This window comes from the organism of the source record quoted next, unplaced genomic scaffold, assembly GCF_019419815.1.
Source record: "Pyrus x bretschneideri cultivar Hongxiangsu unplaced genomic scaffold, Pyrus_bretschneideri_v1 Contig19, whole genome shotgun sequence".
In the NCBI taxonomy this organism is placed as follows: domain Eukaryota; kingdom Viridiplantae; phylum Streptophyta; class Magnoliopsida; order Rosales; family Rosaceae; genus Pyrus; species Pyrus x bretschneideri.
The window spans coordinates 6438185-6462557 of NW_025999490.1; the positions used below are offsets into that span (position 1 = coordinate 6438185).

A 24373-nucleotide genomic window follows, 5' to 3' on the forward strand; every position below is an offset into this window, starting at 1 on the left:
TTAGTGCTTGATAATGTGTTGATTAGATACCTCACAGTATCACGGCTTAGCCGCAATATCTTCGATACCATATGGCAGAGATATTAGGAGTTTCACGTGAGTGAATTATTGACGAGCGCCCATTAGATCCGCCCGTTAGGACCCATATACTCGTAATCGATTCCAAGATACACAACGATTATCTTCTATTTTTAATTTCTCGGCGTGATTGAATGAATGAAGAAGATCAACCTGGATACCGAAAATCAGGATTTGGAACGTAACTACGGCTATGTGAATCAACATTCCATGAAATGATTAAATGCCTGCCCCAATTGATCACCAACGGTCAAAATCCTTATCCCAAAACCTGATCCAAACCCTCCCTTCTCCCTCCACTCATTCCCCCACTCTTTGCCTCCATTCACCAGAGTCCTACACACAGGAGAATAATGACTTCTTCACAAGCCAAGCCTCACATTTCAGAACCTCTTTCTTCTTCCCTGTTCCTCCATTTCCGAGCTCCGAAAACTCTGTTGGAACCTAGAGCCACCATGTCTTGCTCAAATTTGACAATGTGGGCGTCCTCAACGCCCTCACTTTCCGACACCTCCGCCCTCTCCTGCCGCTCCTTCATCGCCCCTCTTCAGCTTCCTTCCCAAAACTCCCTCCCCGCCTCGCGATCATCCTCCGTGACACCGGTTCAATGCGGTCTTCGCGAGCTTCGCGAGCGTATTTCATCAGTGAAGAACACGCAGAAGATCACTGAGGCTATGAAGCTTGTGGCAGCCGCCAAAGTCCGCCGAGCTCAAGAGGCTGTCGTTAATGGCAGACCCTTTTCGGAAACCCTAGTCGAAGTTCTTTACAACATCAATGAGCAGCTCCAAGTGGAAGACATTGATGCTCCTCTGACCAAAGTTAGGCCTGTCAAAAAAGTTGCTCTCGTTGTCATAACCGGGGATCGCGGTCTTTGCGGAGGTTTCAACAATATGATCATCAAAAAAGCCGAGAGAAGAATTGCTGAATTGAAGGCTCTTGGTCTCGAATTCACGGTCATCAGTGTCGGTAAGAAGGGTAACTCGTATTTCCTCCGCCGGCCATACATTCCGGTTGATAAGTTCCTCGAAGGAACCAACCTCCCAACTGCCAAAGAAGCGCAGGCCATTGCGGACGATGTTTTCTCCCTTTTCGTAAGTGAAGAGGTCGACAAAGTCGAGCTTTTGTACACGAAATTCGTGTCGTTGGTTAAATCCGACCCTGTTATTCACACCCTGCTTCCACTCTCGCCGAAGGGAGAGATTTGTGACATCAATGGCGTTTGTGTGGACGCCGTGGATGATGAGTTCTTCAGGCTGACAACAAAGGAAGGGAAATTGACGGTGGAGAGAGATATCATCAAGACAAAGACCGTGGATTTCACGCCGGTTTTGCAGTTTGAGCAGGATCCGGTTCAGATTCTCGACGCCTTGCTGCCGTTATACCTCAACAGTCAGCTTTTGAGGGCATTGCAGGAGTCTCTAGCCAGTGAGCTTGCTGCTAGGATGACTGCCATGAGCAATGCAACTGATAACGCGGTGGAGTTGAAGAAGACCTTGTCGCAGTCCTACAACCGGCAGCGCCAGGCAAAAATCACTGGAGAGATTTTGGAGATTGTTTCGGGTGCCAACGCTTTGGTCTAGACGATTAAAAGAACAACATGGGACTTGTTTTCTCCTCCACATTGAGTTGGGCTGTTTTCTCCTGCACATTGACTTGTGCTGTCTTAAATTTGCAGATTTGACACTTTCGTTGTAATTCTCAGCTGCGTACAAACTTTGTGTGCACAAATGAGAGGGCAATGTATTTTGGAACAAAAGAGAGCATTCCACACATATCTATATATTGTATGTCATTTTTCCTCCATCATAGTTAATAATACTGCTAATCATGTAATTAAGGATCCGAATTCTTGTTATTCATATGTCGTCGAGTGTTCTTGTAATATATATTTGTGATTTGCTATCTGTTTGGTGCTTGATGCGGATGCCCTTCTGTTTTTGGTTTTCTTTCAGATCAACCAAAACCTGAGCTTTAGAAAAAATTGAGATTTCATACCCACTGCATCGTTCTTTTTCTGGTTATATTGGAGTGAATCGGACCTTGAACCTTTCCTAATCGTAACCAACTATGTCTTTCGGTTTCCAATCAAACTTATAAACGATCTTGAAAATAATCCCGAAGTCTGTCTACTACAACCATGAAGAAAAAAAAACAAAAGGTTACTTCTTTTAGGGGCCAAGATAGATTATCGGACATGATATAATACTCTGACAACAAGCGCTCTTTAATATTCATGAAAACTGGTTTCACCATGATGAATTTCTTTCGCTGCAAACACCAAGGACGGTTATTATTGGGAGAGAAAAATGAGGAACCCCATGATCACTTTGGTTTAGACATAGGTTCGATTCTGCAGAGATGACCCGAAAGAGGAGGCGGCTATAGAACTCAAAGATGGAAGAAGTTGGTAAGAGAGAGCTCTCAGTTTTGAGGTTGTCACAAAGATGTCTTTGAGATATGAGGCCGACTTTGGAGTCTCCTTAAGTTTGGCAAGTGCTCCTGGTTTTAGGTACTTCTGAAAGCCTTCGCGTCTCTCTGTCGTTGTCGTCGTCATTGTTCCTTCAAGCTTTTGCTTCATGGTTTGAAACTGAGAGATATATGAGAGATTTGGGATTGACTGAGAGTTTGATGTGGAGGAGGATTTGTGTGTTGTTTCTGCACCTGCGGCAGTTCTTTTAAGGAGTTTTGTGGCGGGAAGCAACGGTCATATATTGTTCTTATGGTAAAATGAAGCAACGGTCTTTTAGCGATTAAGAGCAATCCCACCGTAGCAAATTGCTCGGGGGACTGTCTCCAGAACAAAGGCCCGAGGGCCGGTGGATGGCCTCCAGCGTGAGGCAGGCCAGGGGATGGGGGAGGCCCGAGGGCCAGGCCCGTGAGGGATTGCCAGCCCTTGAGCCCGAGGTGGGAGTGACGCAAGGCTGACGCCAGGGTGGCGTCAGCGTATTATTTAATTTTTTTTGTGTCAGGCGCGTGCACCCCACCCGCGCGTAGGGGCGCGTCCCGACACAATAATCAGAAAAAAAAAATGTTTTGTCAGTTACCGTTGGGAAGCCACGTGGCTTCCCACGGTACGTTAGATCCTAACGGTCACTTAATGTGGACCGTTAGATCTCAACGGTAAAAAAAAAAAAAGTGTCAGATTTAATATCCACCGTTCGATCTGAGATCAACGGTGGATATTAAAATGCTTTAAAAATTAAAAAATAAATGAAATAATAGTTTAAAAAATCTGAAAAGTTACCGTTGTGACACGTGGCACAATCTGGAGCGTTGGAATTCAAATTTTTTTATATCCAACGGCAGAGATTAATTAATTGAATAAAAATTTAAAAAAAAGTGTAAAAAATTCAAAAAAATTCAAAAAAATATCTGAAAAATCTGAAAAAAATTGTAAAAAAAATTGTTTTTACTTTTCTATAAATACCTTCTCATTATCATCTACCTTCACAACAATTTCATATTTTCTCAACTACTTTCAATCACATTCCTTTCTTTGTCTCAAAGTTTGAATCCATTTTTTTTCAACAAAATGACCACTGGTGCAGGTACGAATTGGTCGCTTATTGAAGATGTTGCGTTGTGTACTAGCTGGGTTGAAGTTACTCATAGTTCGCTTACGGGTAATGAGATGCAGTTGCGAGAAATGTGGAGTCTTATTCATACCAATTATCTTGAGAAAATTGGTGGGAAAAGAACCAAAGAATCGATGTCCAGTCGTTGGAAATTACTTAGCCAATCGTTTAGTACGTGGAGAGACACTTTGGCACAAGCTAGTAATAATATTCGAAGTGGGAAAAATTACTCGGATATGGTAACAAGATATTATTATTTATTGTTTGTATTCTTTATTTGTTACGTACAAAATTTATTATTTATTGTTACTTATTTGTTACATTATAATTATGTTGTTTGTTACATTATAATTATGTTGTTTGTATTATTAATTTGTTTGTTACATTATAATTATGTTATTGTTACTTATTTGTTACATTTATTTGTTACATTATAATTATGTTGTTTGTATTATTTATTTGTTACTTATTTTCATTAAAATTAATGTATAATATCACTTACATTAAGAAAAAAAAATGTGTATATTTAAGGTTAAAATTATTTACTAAACTTGGAACTCTAGCCCCATGTTATGATTAATATGACATATATATATATATATATTTGCTTGTTATGATTAACATGACATATATATATATATATATATTTATTTGTTAATTATTTTCATTATTTACTAAACTTGAAGCCTTCTTACTTATTTTCATTATCTTTGTTACTTATATATATATATATATGTATATATTTGCTAGTTACTTATTTTCATTATAATTATTTATTTGTATTATTTATTTGTTACTTATTTTTATTGTGTAGGAACTTCAAGCACAAGCTTGGTACGCTGCCAAAACCAAAAGCAAAAATAAATCATTCAACCGGTGGGAATGTTGGAATATTGTCAAAGATTGTCCTAAATTTAGAGTTGTGCCAGTTGGTCCAGAAGTGCACATGAACAGCACCCCTCTACACTCTACACCCGATCATGAGAGAGCAGATGATGCAGAAGAAGTGCCCGAAACGCCCCTCCCTGAACAAGCGTCGGGTTCGACCCGTTTTCCAATTAGGCCTCAAGGTAAGAAGGCTTCAAAGAGAAAAGGGAGTGCTTCCAAGAACGATTATGCAAAGTTCATGGAAGAACTTACTCGCCAAGGTGAATTGACTTTGGCGAGGAACTGGCGAAAGATGAGGCTGATAAGGCTGATAAGGCATCAAAAGCAGCAGCTGTTGAGAGAGAATTTTATGCTAATGAGAGAGAAAAGAGGCTACTTAGGCAAGAAAGGGAACATGTTAGAGAAGAAAGACGAGCTCAACAAGATCGTGAGATTATGAACATGTCTTTAGAAGGGAAGTCTCCAAATTCTAAATTTTTTTGGAAGTCAGAGAAAGCGGACGTGGTGCGAAGGAGGCGTGCAAGAGAAACAATAGCAAGCCAAGGTGGTTCTAGCACCGCAAGAGAAGATCATCCTAGCACCACAAATTGGTTAAGTGATGATGAATAGAGTACTTTTTGTAATCGGAGCCCATAATTTTCCAATCACTTTGGGTTGTAATTTATTATTTATTGTTTGTATTATTTATGTTGTTTCCATGTTCATGAATATTTATTCAAATTAATTTGGTAAGTTATTTATATTAAGAATTAATTTGGTAAGTTATTTATGTTGTTAAAAGTCCATGACCATGACCATCGTTCTAATTAAAAGTCCTTGTATAAAAATAATTAAAAGTCCATCGTTCTAATTAAAAGTCCTTTACATAGATTACATATACTAAGAATTACATAAACATAAACATAAAAAAATTACATAAACATAAACATAAACATACTAAGAATTACATAAACATAAACATAAACATAAACATACTAAGAATTACATAAACATAAACATAAAAAAATTACATAAACATACCAAATAATAAAACACACCAAATAAAATAACATAAACATACCAAATTCAAAATAACACACTAAAATGAACTTAATTATCTTCAGCTTGTTTCAATGCCCACTGGTGCTCTATCAAGTCAATTTGTCGGGCATTGTGCATGTCTGGCATTTGAAATGCAGTATATCGTTGAATGAGCCTTTCATTGTAACGTCCATCCTTTGTAATGGCTCATGTTGCACGGGGTCATCGGTGGCGTCATGAGCACAATATATACGTGTTCTTGAATTGTTCATCGGGTTTGGCTCATATTCATCAACAGCTTCATAATCGTACTCATCTTCCACAGTCATGTTGTGAAGAATGATGCACGTCATCATGATGGATCGAAGCGACTCTACATCAAACAATCTGGCAGCACCCCTGACGATCGCCCAGCGAGCTTGGAGGATACCAAAACAACGCTCCACATCCTTCCTGCACCCCTCTTGACAGCTTGCAAAGTGTTTTTCCTTCGCACTCCGCGGACGTGGCACTGTTTTGACAAATGTTGACCAGCGCGGGTAGATGCCGTCAGCTAGGTAGTATGGCCCGTCGTACATACGTCCGTTGACCTCATATGTAACTTTTGGTGCCTTTCCTTGCAGGACATCAGTTGAACACTGGGGATTGGGCAAGGACGTTGATGTCATTTTGAGCTCCCGGGACCCCGAAAAAGGCGTGCCAAATCCATGTATCAAAAGATGCCACCGCCTTCAGAATGATACTTTTTGCCCCTTTTCTGTCCCCGTAAGCGCCTTGCCATGCACTTGGACAGTTTTTCCACGTCCAGTGCATACAATCAATGCTTCCAATCATCCCAGGAAAGCCACGCATCTCCGCCTTCTTCAACAGCCGCTCCAAGTCCATGTGTGTGGGTTTGCGGAGGTACTCAGCGGTGTAGATAGATTCGATTGCTCCGCAAAACCTCATCAGGGACTCAAGAATGGTTGATTGCCCCATCCTCGTTATCTCATCCACTTGGTCTGCAGATGCTCCATATGCAAGCATCCGCAAGGCAGCAGTAATTTTTTGCTCCGGCAGTAGACCCATAGCACCAAAAGCATCTTTTTTTTGCACAAAATAAGAATCATGGTTGCAAACAGCAAGCATGATTTTGTTGAACAAATGTCGTTCCATTCTAAAACGACGTCTAAAGTACGTATCAGGGAATGCACTATTAGGAACAAAATAATCATCCAAGAGTTCCATACCTCGTCGTTGCCTGCTTCTATCAAGGTTTCCGGAACGCCTGGGCCTGCAGATCTGAGCCGCAGCTTGGATGACTCGACGGGAATGTGAGGCTCTGCCCCTTCTTACGTCGTCATCTCTCATTTGACGTTCCTCATCTTCTTCCCTCTCATTTCTTACCCCCTGGTGATTGAACATTGATTCTGATTGGTTAAACAAGTCTTCCTCTTCCTGATTTAATTCCCACATCATCCTTGAGGAAGAAGAAGAAGACATTGAAAGAAAGAAACAGAAACTATGAATATTGAAACTGATTTTTGTGAATAAGGAAGCAGAAATTATGAATAATGATAGAGATCTTGAGAATTTTGGTGTGAGATTTGTGAAGATGGATGGTGGATTATATAGAGGATTCAGAAAGGATTAGGTTCTGCATAATGCCACGTGGCATGCCGTCATTCGTTAAAAATCTGATGGAAATCTATCATCCAAGATTGTTAACAGATTATGACACGTGGCATGCCGTCATTCGTTTAAAATCTGATGGAAATCTATCCTCAAAGATTGTGAACCGATTATGACACGTGGCGCGACGTGATTGGTTAATAATCTTATCAGAAATCCATATTATAATTATTTATTTTGTATTATTTAATAATACTTAGGATAATGACACGTGGCGCACCGAGAACGATTAAAAATCTTATCCGATATTACGTTTAAAATTATTTTGTATTAATTTTATAAATAAAAAAAATACTAATATTTTATTGCCTATTGCCAGGGCTATAGAAGTGTAACGGTGGAGATGCAAAATCTATTGCCAGGGCTACTTACTGTTCATTAAGGGCAATTACTGTTCATTAGGTGGATTGAATAGTGTATTGCCAGGGGGGAGGGCTCCAACGCTGGAGTTGCTCTAAGGAAAATGAGTTTCGAATTAGTCATTAATCATAATCTAGATGCAATGAATCATACAAACTCTTGAATCCCACATTCTTACACAATGACATTGGGCAGTATTTTTTGCGGGTTAAGCGGTACATCAAAGTAAAGTCAATGGCTCTAAAAAATGCATATGTGAGAGTTCGAACTCAAATTGATGGTCTCGCACAGTTTTGTATGTGCGCAATTGAGTTTTTCAAAGAGCAGTTCTACCTAGACAAAAAAAGAAGCAATTCTATCACTTATTGAATCACAAACAAAATTTTTATTGAATTTTTAGGCTAAAAAAAAACATAAAATCAATAGAAATATAGTAGTGCTACTTATAAATGATCTTTGGACGTCATAACATCTCTAGAATGTCCTTGATGAATCTTGATAAGCTTATGATACGACAAAACAGACTTTATGATTGCCTTTATAGACCAATTCACTATTTCTTTTACCTTCCAAAACTTCATAAAATCGATTGAAAATCTGAAGTTATAAGTCAAGTTGTGTGACAGGAGCCAATAATTACGCAAAATATGCTTACTGTTCAGTCACTTGTGCAAAATATGTCCCACTTGAGATTTAGACCTGATTAATTACGGCTTTTGGAAAAGCCCAATGGGAAAAAGCCACTTGTAATCTTTGAATTGAAGTTCAACCAAAGGAAAAGCACTTGTCCCTCCCCCATTGTTCGGTTTCACTTCCTATTTAGCCATTCCTTCTTCCCCTCCATCTTTCTTTGGCTCTCTTTTCTCTCGAAAACCAGTTCATCATCTCTGATTTCATTTTCTCCCTAATTAATTAAGGTAATATTTATCATCTCTAATCTCATCTTGTTGTTACACACTTTTGGTGATGAATGCATGTATAAAATAATTTTTTGTGACTTGAATTTGATCTGTTTTTATGTAAATTTAATTTGATGTGCGTTTGCAAAAACGCATTGTTGTACGTCGAGAGAAACTCCTTTGTCTGGGACGAAGCGTCATCTTTCTTTGTCTCTCTTGCTACACACAAGGGACATGCACATGGTTATCCTATCGTGTTCTATTCTCATGTTTGGTAGGTTTTTCAGAATATTCCTTGTTTACGCCTAGGGTCATTATCATATGTAATCATCATGCTAAAATCAATACCGAAATGTAAATTTCATATACATTAATCATAAAAAATTGCTTGATTGTACGTGAACAACTGATTTTAGCACACACTTTGTTTCCTTTATCCTTTTATTTTAGCATCTGAAGTGGTCTTCTCTACGTAACCTTAAAAGCAATTAAGGTTGAATAAATACAATTATTAAGGAATATTCATATACTAACCCTCCTTAAACATTTTGTCGTCACGTGACATGTTGGCATCTGATGTGGCAACTCCCTATTGGACTCCATCAATTCTGTTGGGGTAACCTCTCACACCCTAACAGCCTCTCAAAGCCTTGCCCAATCTGCTGCCATCTCACACCCGAAACTCCAAAACCAACACGAACGAACGGTCCAGATTTAACACCCCTATTAATTAATTAATACACACTGGCAATACACACGTGGCTCAAATCAGCTAAAAGCACAGCATATTAACACGAATTTTTTTTAATGATTAACTTAAACCGATATTAATTTAATTAACTACTATAAATCAAGATCTTTGATATTTAATTAATTAATTAATTAATTAACTGATAAGCTCAGTCTTCGAGATGGGTTGATGAATCAGCGGGGATTATAATTTGTGTGTTCGGAGGAGCCAAAAGGAAGCGGCAGAACAAACATTCTTCTGCCATGGAGGTTTCTATACATGCACAGAGCCCGCTCAGTTGCAGAGGACTTTTCCAACCGAGAAGGAGCATCTTAAAGCTCCAACCTTTTACTGGGTTCTCTCCCCATGGAAGGGTTAGTCATTTTTTATATAAATTTATATACATACATGTATATATATATGTGTGTATGTGTGATTTTTCTTTTCGTTGTTTTGATATTTCTCTCATTGGTTTTTTTTTTTTTTTGGGTGAATTGGTATTGAGTTTGATCACACCCATGTAAGAATCTGTGTTTTTGTGGAGAGATGGATTGCGGGATTCATTGATCTTTGCGGAACAATTTTGTTGAGCATTTGATTATTGGTTCACCAATACTTTTGGTGGGGTGTTGATTTTGATTGGAGATTGTGTAAAAGTGGAAGCTTTTTCGATGAAGTTCATATTCTTTTTCTTGGTGGGTACTCACTATTTGTTTAATTTTACTGTAGATGGACTTGAAGTATAAGAAATTTTACTTTTTGGGTAGTGATGGTTTTGCTTTTCCAGTCAGTTTTTCTGAATGCAATTACTGAGCTATGGTGGATTTAACTTTTTAATTACTTTTGTATCTCAAACTAAACTTTTCTTAATAATGCATTTGATTTCAGTATTCTTCATGGTTCAAAGGAAAACTGACAAGTGGGGTTTCATACCAAATTACTGCCAGTTCCGCCGGTGAGTTAGCCGTGCTGTTCTCTTCTAGTTTGCAGTTGATTACTTGACCTTATTTTTTGTTGTTATTGTTAACTTAATCTGACTTTGTAACTTGGTAGATTTTTCAAGGAGGAGACAAAGAAAAGTGTCTCCTGGTTCAAAGGGATTAGTGCCAGAAACCCCAGAAGGAACTAGCGTCCAGAAGACGAATCAAAGGAATATTGGGGACGAAAAGGGTATTACATCTTCGACATCCAGTGAGCTTGCTGGGAAAAATAAGAAAACACATCAATCGAGGGTTGACACCAGAAGAGAATGGGCACTTGAACCTTCAGAAGAGAGCAATGTTGACGAAAAGAGAATTGATGAAACTAGTAGTAAAGTCGAGGAATCATCTTCAGTTGGCAAGCAGACAGCAATTGATAGGGGTATTCGAGGGATAGAAAATGGGAGTGTAGGTAAGGTCCTCGATGACATCTCAGATACTGATAAAGGCATTGATACTGATAAAAAGTTAACAAATGAAGACCCCTTAAAGTTAAAGTTGGAGAGGGAAGAAAAATTGCGTAAAGAGGAAATTGCGAGGCTTGCTGAGGAAAACTTCTCAAGAGGGAACAAAATATTTTTCTATCCTCAGGTGGTGAAACCTGATCAAGACATAGAAGTGTTCCTCAATAGAAGTATATCAACCCTAAGCAATGAGCCGGATGTTCAAATAATGGGAGCCTTTAATGACTGGCGTTGGAAATCTTTTACCTTCAGGTTGAACAAAACACAACTCGAAGGGGATTGGTGGTCTTGCCAGTTTCATGTTCCTAAAGAGTCATATAAAATAGACTTTGTGTTCTTTAATGGGCAAAATGTTTATGACAATAATGATGCAAAAGATTTCTGCATAACTGTGGAAGGTGGAATGGACCTCTTTGCATTTGAAGATTTCTTGCTTGAGGAGAAGCGTAAAGAACAAGAGAAACTTGCGAAGGAGCAAGCTGAGAGGGAAAGGCAAGCAGAAGAGCAGAGGCGAATTGAAGCGGAGAAGGCAGCAAGTGAAGCTGACAGAGCACAGGCAAAGGCAGAGATCGTAAAGAGACGACAAATGGTTCAAGAGTTGATAAAAAAGGCTGTAAGGTCTGTAGAAGACGTTTGGCACATAGAGCCTAAAGAGTTTAAAGGCGAGGACTTGGTGAAGTTATACTATAACCGAAGCTCAGGTCCTCTTGCTAATGCTAAGGAACTATGGATTCATGGGGGGCATAATGGTTGGAAGGATGGATTGTCAATTGTTGAAAGGCTCGTTAGCTCTGAGAGAAAGGATGGTGACTGGTGGTATGCCAATGGTATGTGCATTTTTGTATTCTTGTCCTTTCTTCCACAAACATACATTAAATGTTACAATTTGCGGGAGATGGCTATTCCTTATCGTTTGTTTTCATTCCTTTACCTATCTGAGAAAAATAATTCTGCATTTTTGTATTCTTGTCCTTTCTTCCACAAACATACATTAAATGTTACAATTTGCAGGAGATGGCTATTCCTTATCGTTTGTTTTCATTCCTTTACCTATCTGAGAAGAATAATTCTCTGTTTGTTGCTGGTATAGCATGTTGTAAAATCATCCTTGTTGTCAACTTTATTTCTTGTAGTTGTTGTACCTGAACGAGCCGTTGTCTTGGATTGGGTTTTTGCTGATGGACCACCCCAAAATGCCGTTTTATATGATAACAACCACCGTCATGATTTCCATGCTATAGTTCCAAAATCCATTCCTGAGGAACTATATTGGGTTGAGGAAGAACACCAGATACATAAGAAGCTTCAGGAGGAGAGGAGATTAAGGGAGGAGGCAATACGTGCCAAGGTCAGTCTTACTGAAAAGTACACCTAGAACAATTACATTGAGGCGCTTGATGTGAGACTGGGACCACCTTCTTAGGGTTTTGACTGGTTGGTCCTTTTAGTGCTTATAATTTATGCAAAGTGTGGATTTTCTGGATTATCCTTAAAATGGTGTCAATGGGTACTTGAGATTTCCTATCTCTATATATGTTCATTTATCTTTATCTTGGCAAATTTGGGATTCAACTTCTCACGGTTATCTTATTGCCTTACTGATCCCAGTACCATTTCCCTTCTCTTGTCGCAGGCCGAAAGAACAGCTCGTATGAAAGCAGAAATGAAGGAAAGAACTTTGAAAAGGTTTTTGCTGTCTCAGAAGCATATAGTATACACTGAGCCTCTTGATGTTCAAGCTGGTAACAAGGTGACAGTTTTCTACAATCCTGCCAACACAGTTCTGAATGGAAAGCCTGAGGTATGGTTCAGAGGATCATTTAACCGTTGGACCCATCGTAAGGGTCCATTGCAACCACAGAAGATGTTACCTTCGGAGAATGGTTCTCATGTCAAAACCACTGGTGAGTTTGAGTTCATATAAAACCTTTTATAAGAACGATATAAGGGGTTAAATTTTCTTGTTGACATGTGTTTGTGTGTCTCAACAGTTTCAGTTCCGCTGGATGCATACATGATGGACTTTGTTTTCTCTGAGACGGAAGATGGTGGACTTTTTGACAACAAAAATGGCATGGATTACCACATTCCAGTGTTTGGAGGAGTGGTTAAGGAGTCACCAATGAACATTGTGCATATTTCTGTTGAAATGGCCCCCATTGCAAAGGCAAGCTTGTGAACATACACATTGTCAGTATGTACTTGCTTGCACATATAGACCCTACTGATATTGTTTATTCCTTTTTTTCCCTACAATAATCATGACATCTATTCTAGGTTGGAGGTCTTGGTGATGTGGTTACGAGTCTCTCAAGAGCTGTGCAAGACTTAAATCACCACGTCGACATCATTCTTCCAAAGTATGACTGTTTGAACCTTAGCAATGTAAGTTTTTCTGCTGTTGCTTTATTCCATATGTCTCATATGCTCTTTTACCGTCTTTTTCTTTACGCCATGAAGAATTGGTATTTTGTTCCTTCTTTATTTATTTTGTTATTTAGTTAAAAAGAATGCTCATTCTAGGTGTTATATGTGGCATTTGCCTGCCTGTTTTGGAGACAATTTGTTCCTCTCAGGTTTTTGTGAGTACATGTTCTTGATTAATGGATTTTAAAAATAAAAAACAAAGATTTCTTCTCTTTCCGTTTTTTTACATTCTATTGTTTAAGGCATTTAGTTCTAATTCAACATTAGCTTCATAACAGTTTGGTTTCTAAATTGCTAAATGTCTGTGTTCCGGTACAGGTGAAGGAGTTTCAGTATAACAGAGGCTTCTTTTGGGGAGGAACTGAAATAAAAGTTTGGTTTGGGAAAGTGGAAGGTGTTTCAGTCTACTTTTTGGAGCCTCAAAACAGGTAGTTTCCTCTTTCACGTCCTTCAAAATCACATGTGTTTCTAATGTACTTATCAAGTTTACTACTTTTTATTTTCTTTTTTAATGGTTGATAGCCATTACACTTTTTATATCTGGCAATTGATTCTACTGTAAATTGTAAACAGAATGCCATTGTGCCAGATGCAGCAATATGTTATTTACAGCAAATATTTCTATTTCTTTTCTCTTTGCAGATTCTTTCATGCAGGTTGCATATATGGTTGTAAAAATGATGCAGAGAGATTTGGTTTCTTTTGCCATGCTGCGCTAGAATTTCTACTCCAAAGTGGATTTCATCCTGTGAGTACTCAACTCATAATCCAATTGCTTATTTTATAATTTATTAACTTCACAGAAAAAGGTGGCACATCACATGTCTTCAAATTACTAATCCTCCTTATTTGGTAGAAGAAAGGAGAAAGCATAGCAAAAATGATTATGCAGGTTATATGCCACCTAGTACAAATGAATTAATTCATATAAGTGTGGCAGAGATGTTACTGCTTACTCTTACACATGCATGTTTATTTTTACGCATATGGATAAGCGAAAACTGCCTACTGGAAACAAGTTGAGTAAGGTCAATTACACAAAAACTAGAGCTGTGTATATGATTTTGTTTGTATCAGTGTGTGTTGGGCTAAATCAATTTTTATCCGTCTTCTCTAAACACTTGTATATGCAGAAGATTTTGATTATTCTTTTCAGACAGAAAGTTTTGAATTTCATTAATGGATTTTTAGGATATTTATTTGAAATTGGTGCTTTATGATGACAGGATATCATTCATTGCCATGATTGGTCTAGTGCACCTGTTGCGTGGTTATTTAAAGATCATTACATGCATTATGGTCTTAGTAAAGCTCGGGTTGTTTTCACAATTCATAACCTTGAGTTTGGAGCGCCCGTCATTGGTAAAGCTGTGGCATATTCAGACAAGTCCACGACTGTAAGTACTTACAAATTCCTGAAACTAACTAAAGTTTTCAGTTTTCCATGTCCTAAAGCATACTTTGCCTTTTCGAATACTAGTTGCAGACCTTTCAACTCTAATTTCCGACTCTATCTTACCAACTGTCTCACCCATCTCTATCTTCAGGTATCCAACACTTATGCTAAGGAGGTATTTGGAAATCCTGCAGTTGCTCCGCATCTTTACAAGTTTCATGGTATAATAAATGGAATTGACCAAGATATATGGGATCCATACAATGATAAGTTCATTCCTGTAAGTAAATAATATTTCTTTGTGCTCCTCGCTTTAGTCATTCTAAACTTCTGTTGAGTTTTTCTTTTCATATATGTTTCTTGAAAAGTATTAGGCTGTTTGCCAAATTCATTTACCTGCGCGCAATACAACTGTGTCTAACACATACGATGCATATCATTCCAGCTATCATATACTTCTGAAAATGTTGTTGAAGGCAAACAAGCTGCCAAGGAAGCCTTGCAACGAAGGCTTGGTCTGAAAACAGCTGATCTCCCTGTAGTAGGTATTATTACTCGCTTAACTCACCAGAAAGGAATCCATCTCATCAAGCATGCCATTTGGCGTACCTTGGAACGCAATGGGCAGGTTATTTTCATCTCTCTCTCTCTTCTCCCCCCCCCCCCTTCTTCTTCTTTCGCGGCTCAGTTATTAACAGAACCACTGTTCTTGATGGATGTCTTCTCCAAACATTAGCTTACATATCTCCCATCCTTTCTTAGTATACCAAAGCCAATTCTGAATTAAATTGGAACTACCGAGTGCAGGTTGTATTGCTTGGGTCAGCTCCAGATCCTCGTATCCAAAATGATTTTGTAAATTTGGCAAATCAGTTACATTCTTCTCATGGTGATCGTGCTCGCCTCTGTTTGACTTATGATGAGCCACTGTCGCATTTGGTCTGTTCTTGTGAAATTTATATTTTGTTTTATTATTTTATGTATATTGACCTCTTACATCTGCACTGTGATAATAACAGACTAATCGCATTTTCCTACAGATATATGCTGGTGCTGATTTCATCTTAGTTCCTTCAATTTTTGAGCCATGCGGTCTCACCCAACTCATAGCAATGAGATATGGTTCAATACCTGTTGTTCGAAAAACTGGAGGTGTGTACCTACCTTATCTGTTTCGGATGACGAGTGTGTTTATATTTTGTCTTGACTAATGACTACAAAGTAATTCGACATGTTTACACTGATTCTACAAACTACCTTGGACATTTTTCTTCTGGTAAACAAAAGTACCTTAACATACTTCGGTTGAAGTTTGACTGTCGATTTCTTAATGTATCTTTTATAGGACTTTATGATACGGTATTTGATGTTGACCATGATAAAGAGAGAGCAGACGCCCAGGGTGTCGAGCCAAATGGTTTCAGCTTTGATGGAGCTGATGCTGCTGGTGTCGATTATGCTCTTAATAGGTGCTTACATTTTCTTTCGTAGATGATTGGAGAACTATAGTTTTTTTCAGAAAACATAAGTCTAAAAAATGTTCGTGTTCCTTTTAAGAGCCTTTCCAAAGACAAGCTTGATACCCTATATAGTTTGTTCAGTTTGTTTCTGTTTGGACTACTCATAAATGGCATTTTTCAGGGCAATCTCCGCTTGGTATGATGGTCGGGATTGGTTTAACTCGCTGTGCAAGACGGTGATGCAGCAAGATTGGTCTTGGAACAAGCCAGCTCTCGACTATATGGAGCTTTACCACGCAGCACGGAAGGGGTGAATACAAGACATCAGATAACTCATAGATGGATGTGTACAGATTCAGCGGTAGATCTCCGATAACTTGCTCATTCGATAGCTTTAAGTAACTGCATAAATAATGCAAAGGACTAAAAATGGTCAATCCATTTTTGTGTTCCATAATGTCGATAGGATTATAGCATTTTGGTATTACCTTTTGTACAAGTTTGAGTTACTTCATGTAGATTCTATCAAGGCCAAAACAACAAAAATGTTAGTTTTCGCGAATCTTACTTATGCCTTCTAGAAGTCATTTCGACCCATTTTTCTCCCTAAATTATGATTTCGTTAGTTGATGCGTTACGTGGCTCTTTTTCTCTCTATTTATTTGTCTACATGTGTATCACCTACGTCGGATTCTTTTGGTGAGGATCTTGAGAATCCGTAAATGGTGTTTGTTCATCGTACATCGTGCGGTCAGTTTTTGTCAAATACTGTTTATGTTTATTTTTAAATAAAAATATTTAAAATGATTTCTAACCACATAATGTATGATGAACGGACAAAATTTACAGATCCCCACAATTTCCGGAATCCTCACAAAAAGGATCCAGCGGTGATCCAGACTCCACATTAACATCTTAGATGAGAAATTTGATGGACTTAACCACGTGAGGTAAACTGTAACATAGACAATCAAATATGATTCAGAGATCAAACTAGGTAAAAGATGATTCCAGTAGCAAAGTGGAATTTGCGAACACTTTTTGGAGATGCATCAATCGAGCTTTTTTAATATAACTAATTTATAAAGAAATTTTCAAGATTTTTACTTTAATCACATCGGTATTTCACATACCAAAGTAAAAAAAATACTTGATTTGTAACGAGATATGACTAGGACCTTAGGTTTAAATCTCGTTAATGGCAAGTCATTTAGTACTACGATCTAATGGTATTTCTTTTCATTTGTAAGTGAGAGATCTTAAGTTCAATTCTCGCTCAAAGGTGAATTTAAACCACATTATTGCTAGTACATTAGAAGGCTTAGCCCACCTCCTCTCCCTTAGATAATATTTTTTGTTAAAAATAAAAAAAAAATAAAAATTCACAGAAGTTCCGAGTGGCACTTACTAATATTCATACTTGATAGTAGGTCTGGCAATTTTTTGCATGACCTATTAATTTGATACGAAAATAATATATTTCAGGCCAACCTGTTAACGAGTCGGGCATTATCGGATCACCCGTTAACGAGTTGGGTCGTTATCGAGTCGAGTCGTTATGAACCCAATAAGACATCGTTTGCCAGATATACACATTAAGCCAATTCTTGCATGACCAGTTAATTCGACACAAAACGACATGACTCGTTAACGAATCGAGTCGTTATCGGATCACTTGTTAAGAACCCGTTAAGATAACGGGTATGATAAAACATAACACGATATGACACATTAAGATAACGGATATGACACGAACAAGACAAACATGATTTGTTTGACGGACAGGGATCCCAGCCAGATCTCACCCCACCAAATCCTAAGGATTCGAAGATCCGGACCATTGAAATTTGATCCAACGGCTACAAACAGGGGGATCCTTCTAAAAGTGATAATAATTATAGCCGTTAGATCAAATTTCAAGGATCTGGATCCTTAGGATTTGGTGGGGGAGATTCGGCTGGGATCTTTGTCCTTGTTTGACAAGTCTGCTTCATAGTGCATACAAAAATAGAGTTTTAAAGAAACACTTCCGGTACTGTTCACTTTTAACAAAAATGACATTTTTACTCTAAAAAGTCACTCATGGTACTATTCACTTACAACACATTTTTATCATTTTGATTAAAACTCAAAATTTTCAAACCATTTTAATTAGTTTTCCTAACCAAAAAAAAAAAAAAAAGGGCCCCAAGTTAGGAAAGCAATCAAACTTTTTCTTATTGGCCATCAAATTTGCTTTCATGACTTTCAAGCATTGAAGCGACCAACCTTGTGAAAATTAAGTCTTATGACTTGACCGTATATATAGAACTTGGATCCTCGTCGGATTCTTTTTGTGAGGATTCAGGAAATCTTTTAATCTTTTATGTTTATCGTATATCATGCGGTTAGAAATTATTTTAAATATTTTTATTTAAATTAAACACAAACAACACTTGACAAAAACTGACCGCACGATATACGATGAACGAACACGATTTACGGATTCCCAGAATCCTCACCGAAAGGATCCGAATAGAATCCTGTTGGGTATATACACGGACTGGTGATGGACTAATATTGAGACTGAATTTAGAACGCATGCAATATTCAGTGGGTGCTTTATTTCCCACTCTCACATTTTTCTTCCTCAAAAGGAAACAGATGGAGAATAAACAGGTCAAGAATCTGAGTGTGCTTATTCTATAAGTACTTTCAAATCAAGCAGATCCTCTTTGGATGGTGGGAGTTGAGTTCGTTCTTCAATCATTAGAGAAAGCTCTGATAAGTCGATTTTCTCCACAAAATGCTTCTTACTTGGATTCCATGTACATGATTCTACTCTTGAAATTGAAATCCTAGTAAGCAAAGCAATATATGACTTCAGCTCGTGCACCACTAGTTATATTGTCATGCATTGTACGTGATTTACTATACGAGAGGTTTTGTTGTGCCACTGAGTTTATACATTTATTCATCACGTGATCAAAGATAGTTAATTAGGTGTATAAACTTAATGATACATTAGACTTTCATCTATTCTAGGCAATTCAGCAGATCAAGAAGCTTAATGATATTTTAATCCTTATTTTGATAGATTATGTTTGATCATTTGGGAACATGGAATAATAGCTTTATAATCGTACGAAAGAATCAAGAAAAACTTGAACTTTAAATTAAAGAAAAACTAATCAGGACGACTATCACCCAATGAAAAGTTAATAATTTCATCAATCGACATGTTTCATAATTAATTAATTATACTTTTATGTTTGTTCATCACTAAAAAATAATGGTAATGTTCACCGTCCATCTTTTTTATTACCGTTAAATACTTTAACTTTCCAATATCTTATGATGGAATTAAAAATAATAATCTTGAACAAAAACAAGTTAATTGCACATCATTCTCAAAAAGCTTCAACGTAGATTCATGTCAACACTATAAAATATTATGTTAAAAACATACACTTACCTAAAACTTATAAAGAGTCCACCATTTTAGGGAGTCTCCTTAGCATTTCTCATACAACATACTGCATTCAAATGTTTTGAGCAAGTTTTCTACTAACATGGTGAGTCATATCACTCAAGGCAGGCAGACTTTCTAATTCACTTTCCACTAGAAGGCTAGAAGGCTTCAGTTTGAGGAGAGGATAAGGTTACATTCCCTAGAACTGCTTCTACTTCTACAAGAGCCAGAAGTGAAGCAATTCGGTTATGCGTATTATCAGGTTCCAATACTGCAAAAAATCTTCTCTACTGAATTAGGCATACTATATATACACTACGAGTTCGATTAGTACTGTAGCATAGTTTTGACGTGCATCAACTTGCAGATTGAGTTAATTATTATCAAATTATCTAATGGTTGCTGGTATCCATGGGAACCAAGGATTCTGTATACGAAGATAGAGACTTGCATGCATACTGTCACCATTAGGTAAGATGTTAGAATATTAAATCGGAATGCTATAATAACAACGTATATAAATATTTCATACAAGTTCTTTTCGTATTGTAGGACGACAAAACAGGATGAGGATCCTCTTTGTGGAGATCTTAAGAATCCTCATATTGTGGTCATTCATCGTGTATCGTGCAATCAATTTTCATTAGGTACTATTTGTGCTTAATTTTAAATAAAAAAATTCAAACTAATTTTTAGCTACACGATGTACAATAAACGATTAGGATGTGAGGATCCCTAGGATCCCCACAATTTGGATCTGGATGGAATCCAAATCCGACAAAACAAACAAAGATTCATTCTTTGGCAAACTTGCAAGCAAACTAATGATTTGGATTAGCCAAGAAGACATGAGATCGTAATAACTTATGAACATGATGAGAAATAACGAGAGTTCTAAAAATTTAAAAATGAGAAAAATTTACATGCAAAGATGACAGTGGCTCAATTCACGCACTATGACAAATTCAAAATACATGATAAACTCAAACTCAAAGTGTGAGCAAAGGTAACGTCTGTTACATGAAACTTTTCTCATAAAAATAAGTTGTTACTTCTTGGATTTTACACAGAAGTTTAAACTTGTGTTTGTTGGTTTGTGTTGTCTCCTCATCAGCAACCAAAGATTACCTCACCTCTCCTAGCTAGTTAAGTTAGCATAACGGAGGGTAAAATGGCAAAGTCAGATGTGCACATACGGATGAAGGATGTGACTGCAAACACCGAATGAGAACGTTGATTGACCGGATCAGGATCCTCTTCTGATCTTTGTATAGGGATCTTTATGACCAAGAAATGTGGACTGTTAGATGAAAATTTAATGATTACAAACAGAAAATTCCTTTAAAATTATAATAATTATAACCGTTGAATTTTCATCCAATGATTCACATTTCTTGATCGTAAGGATCCCCATACAAAGATCAGGAGAGGATCCTGATCCACAGCCACAGATGTGGGTCAATTAGACCCACAACCACAGATGGCCTCCTCTTCGGTCAGTGTCCAACAGATCTTACTGAGTTTGAGAAGACCCTTCACATTGGCAGCACCTACAGTGCCTTTATTTGCTCCTCTCTCTCTCTCTCTCTCTCTCTCTCTCTCTCTCTCTCTCTCTGGCTGTTTGCATTTGAAATAAGGAAATTTTAACGGAAAATCTATGGTATTGTTCATTTTAACGAAAAATCATATTTTTATACCAAAAAATCAATTTTGATATTATTCACTTTACCCTTTATTTTGTTATTGTCGTTAAAACTCAAAATTTTCAAAATTTCTTTTATTAATTTTCTTTTTAAATAATCTCAAAACTCATGACGCATCGAAAGAAGAATAAGAAATAGACTTAGAAAAGTAGAAGTCACAGTCAACCAAATGCTTTAGTGCTTGTTACGAGATGATTTTTCTTGCTAGGGCTACGTGATAAGGGCATTTTCCATTAAGTATATATATTCATCGTTCAGTTTTGATAGGTTTCTTACGAATAACGCATTCTAGCAGTATTATCCAAATTTTTCTTATTTTTTAGTGTTTTTTCTGTACGGTTGTTTTACTTGAACATCTCTCAGCTCTCAAGTAGGATCAGCGTGGCTAAAATACAAAAATGAATGTTATACTGTTATAAGAAGTATTCTACAAATAATTTCGTCCTGAAATTAACCCTAATCAATAACAACTTGTTAATTAAAAAAGCACCAACTACTAGACAACCTCCATATAAAAGTTGCTTCACACTTTCCCTCGCAGCCACTAATGAGCGAGCCTTTTCCTTCGTTGTAACGCCGGATGATGAGCTGAGTTGTAGTTAGTGAGTGAGTGAGTTGAGAGGATAAGGTTTTTACGGAAATCAGTGACAAGTTTTCTGGTGCAGACCAATACTTCTTCTCCACCCTTCCCATCACCATAAATACATATTTAATAATCCAACTTTTTTATTTTATTTTATGTATTTGCATACATAGAAATATATGTGTGTGAGAGGCAAAGTCTCTTCAGCATGCAGCACTGACTCTTTTTTCGCATGGATCGTAAAAAATGCTTCTGATATTATCATGATCTGGTTTCTCGGTTTGCTAAATACACCTCCCCTGTTTCGCAATCCACCCGAAGTTCCATCTTTTATCTACTTCTGGCCACTCCTTTCCTTGGGCTTCTGGTTTTTTCTGATAAATCAACCTCCACACTGACCATTTTCAGGTAAATTATAAAAGAACTGAGATTCTCATCATTTTCTTTTTGTTTATTTTTCCTTTCGTTTCGGAAATCACAGTAGCAGTATCTGATCAATGATAGCTCGCTAGCAACTACCATGCCATTCTTTATTATTATTGTTAGTATTATATCGTTTTTGTTGTTTTTTGTCTTCTTCCTCTGTGTACTGCAGGGTCTTTGAAATCTGTGATCTTTCTTTTGGAAGTTTGTTTGAAAGGATCCGGATCCTTTCCTGACAAAATTGAGCCTGCCGAGCAGATGATCCTGATCTTTAAAATTTGATCAAACGGTTACAATTATTATAACTTTTAAAGAATTCTATATTTGTAACCGTTAGATCAAATTTCAAGGACCACGACTGCTTGCTCAGCAAACTCAATTTTTAAAGATCAGCAGGGGATCCGAATCCTGTTGGAAAAAGGCCATCAGGGGAAAACTTGAAAAGGGTTTTCACAATCACTGCTTCTCCTTTGTCCTCGTTAGGTTTTTGGTGCTATCTCTATTTGATATTTTATAATGTAGGCATTTTCTTTTTAACATAGAAAATCGTTTATTTCTTAATTTTTACTTGAAATTATCTCAGTAAAAAATAATTTAAATCTAAAATTATTTAATCATCAACATGTATTAAATAAATCAAAAGAGTTCATAATAAAACGTCTATTTATCTTTTATACATTTTGACTTTTTATAAGCATTATCCTCAAATAAAAATTAACAAATTGAACATATATAATTATGAAATTTCTACAAGGATGATAGACATGTATTATCCTTATTTTAATTTCTGGTATTGATACGTAGATTCCTGATATTATTCTCTCTTGCACCTTTCTGATTTTTGCATCCCAAGAAATAAATAAAAATAAAGGTTTTGTCTCTTACCAATGCCAAGTGACAACCAACTGTAAATAATTCTCCTTAATTATACAGAAAGTAAGTGTTCATTTTTGCTCTCAGTCATTTCTCTCTCAATCTCTCTCTGTCTCTCTTTGGTTGGTTGTTTCTAAAAGCACTTAACTTCAACTTTTGGATGTTTTTCAGAGCAACCCACCAATGACAGATTGGAGTGGTATGATGAGCAAACCCAGTGGTTTTGGTGGGGGAAGAAATAATGAAGATTTTGAAGAAGAAGATGTGTGGAGTTTTGTGAAGTCTCATAATAATAACTCACCTGTTACTGCTGCTGCTTCTTTTTCTTCTTCGCCTTCGTCCTCCTCTGCATCTGCATGGCGCCTCCCTACTGCTCTAAGAACAATCCCAAGCGCCAATAGTAATCCTCCAGCTGTCCATGAAGTCCAAAAATCTGCTCCAGTGGCAATCCCTGATTGGTCAAAAATTTATGGCAAGAGTGCGAAGATCGGTTCTTGGGTTCATCACCATGATGATGGTGATGTGCATGGTGTCAATGGTGATGGCGATGGTGATGGTAATGGTAATGGTGATGGTGGTGATAATGATGATGGTGGCGATGATGATGGCATGGTTCCTCCACATGAATGGCTTGCCAGAAAGCTTGCAAGAAGCCAGATTTCATCATTCTCTGTGTGCGAAGGGATTGGAAGAACACTCAAAGGAAGAGACCTCAGCAAAGTAAGGAATGCCATTTTGACTAAAACTGGTTTTTTAGAGTAATTATTTGGAACAAGTCCGTCCAATTAATATAACGTCAATGTTTAGAAATGTTAGTTAACCGGCTTAGGTAAGTCGTTCTATATTTCAAGTGCTCATTTCTTTTGTATGGAAGTGGAACGAGGTGGAGAGTCTTGTGGCTAAGAGAAAATCAGAGGTGCTTCAAGTGAAAAAAATGGAATTAAGAACCATTTGGCAGCCTCTGAGATTTTGTATGGTGGTCACTACTAGTCAAGTAAACAAGGAATTAGAAAATCTTGATGCTTCTTAAATTTTAATTTTGCATTTGTTGACCTCATTGAGTAATTCTTTAAACTTTTTTTTATTTTTATAGAAGAAAAATAATGAATGATAGCGGTGGGCCAAAATCACAAGTTATCCTCCTCTAAAATGGTAAAAAAATTGAATAAAAATCTTAAGTATAGCTTCACAATAATTAGGAGCAATGCGATTGTTCATAATTTGGTTAGAAATCAGCAAAAACCGATAAACGATCATCGATGTTAACTTGAATTGAGTTTTTCGAAAGAAATTTCACAAACCTTTTTTCTGTGATGCGAAGAAAATGACACTAAAATTGATTTAGTAGAAAATGTTCAAGTTTTCGTATTATCTTTTGCATGCGCAGTAAAA

General features: G+C 37.2%; 3 protein-coding genes across 5 annotated transcripts; all 3 read left to right on the forward strand.

Moving 5' to 3' along the window:
- The first annotated feature begins 416 nt into the window (after window positions 1-416).
- Window positions 417-1982, forward strand: LOC103950613 (ATP synthase gamma chain, chloroplastic). Its single transcript, XM_009361878.3, has one exon. It carries the CDS (start codon window positions 432-434, stop codon window positions 1656-1658), a length of 1227 nt encoding a protein of 408 aa, XP_009360153.2. The 5' UTR covers window positions 417-431; the 3' UTR covers window positions 1659-1982.
- A 7402-nt stretch (window positions 1983-9384) lies between these two features.
- LOC103950521 (starch synthase 3, chloroplastic/amyloplastic) lies at window positions 9385-16545 on the forward strand. 3 transcript variants are annotated; one of them, XM_009361771.3, is made up of 16 exons: window positions 9386-9595; window positions 10110-10176; window positions 10275-11492; window positions 11799-12013; window positions 12299-12569; window positions 12657-12832; window positions 12943-13050; window positions 13411-13520; window positions 13735-13840; window positions 14319-14489; window positions 14640-14768; window positions 14934-15116; window positions 15296-15427; window positions 15529-15640; window positions 15834-15957; window positions 16130-16545. In XM_009361771.3, the coding sequence occupies exons 1-16, from the start codon at window positions 9485-9487 to the stop codon at window positions 16260-16262; spliced, it is 3366 nt and encodes a 1121-aa protein (XP_009360046.2). In that variant the 5' UTR covers window positions 9386-9484; the 3' UTR covers window positions 16263-16545. The 3 variants fall into 3 exon arrangements, with proteins under 3 accessions (XP_048438383.1, XP_009360046.2, XP_048438382.1); XM_048582425.1 differs by lacking the exon at window positions 9386-9595 and adding an exon at window positions 9661-9916; XM_048582426.1 differs by lacking the exon at window positions 15834-15957 and having other exon boundaries at window positions 9385-9595.
- Window positions 16546-21680: 5135 nt separating this feature from the next.
- Window positions 21681-24003, forward strand: LOC103944073. The gene is made up of 2 exons (XM_009354469.3): window positions 21681-22093; window positions 23153-24003. Exon 2 carries the CDS (start codon window positions 23165-23167, stop codon window positions 23741-23743), a length of 579 nt encoding a protein of 192 aa, XP_009352744.1. The 5' UTR covers window positions 21681-22093; window positions 23153-23164; the 3' UTR covers window positions 23744-24003.
- The last annotated feature ends 370 nt before the right edge of the window (window positions 24004-24373 follow it).

Excerpts from the sequence above, each read along its gene's own strand:
- LOC103950613 (XM_009361878.3), top strand. The coding sequence starts at position 432 with ATGACTTCTTCACAAGCCAAGCCTCACATTTCAGAACCTCTTTCTTCT.
- LOC103950521 (XM_009361771.3), top strand. The coding sequence starts at position 9,485 with ATGGAGGTTTCTATACATGCACAGAGCCCGCTCAGTTGCAGAGGACTT. Across the intron at positions 14,769-14,933 it reads ACAATGATAAGTTCATTCCT|CTATCATATACTTCTGAAAA; the intron begins GTAAGTAAATAA and ends ATATCATTCCAG. Across the intron at positions 15,428-15,528 it reads ATGAGCCACTGTCGCATTTG|ATATATGCTGGTGCTGATTT; the intron begins GTCTGTTCTTGT and ends ATTTTCCTACAG.
- LOC103944073 (XM_009354469.3), top strand. The coding sequence starts at position 23,165 with ATGACAGATTGGAGTGGTATGATGAGCAAACCCAGTGGTTTTGGTGGG.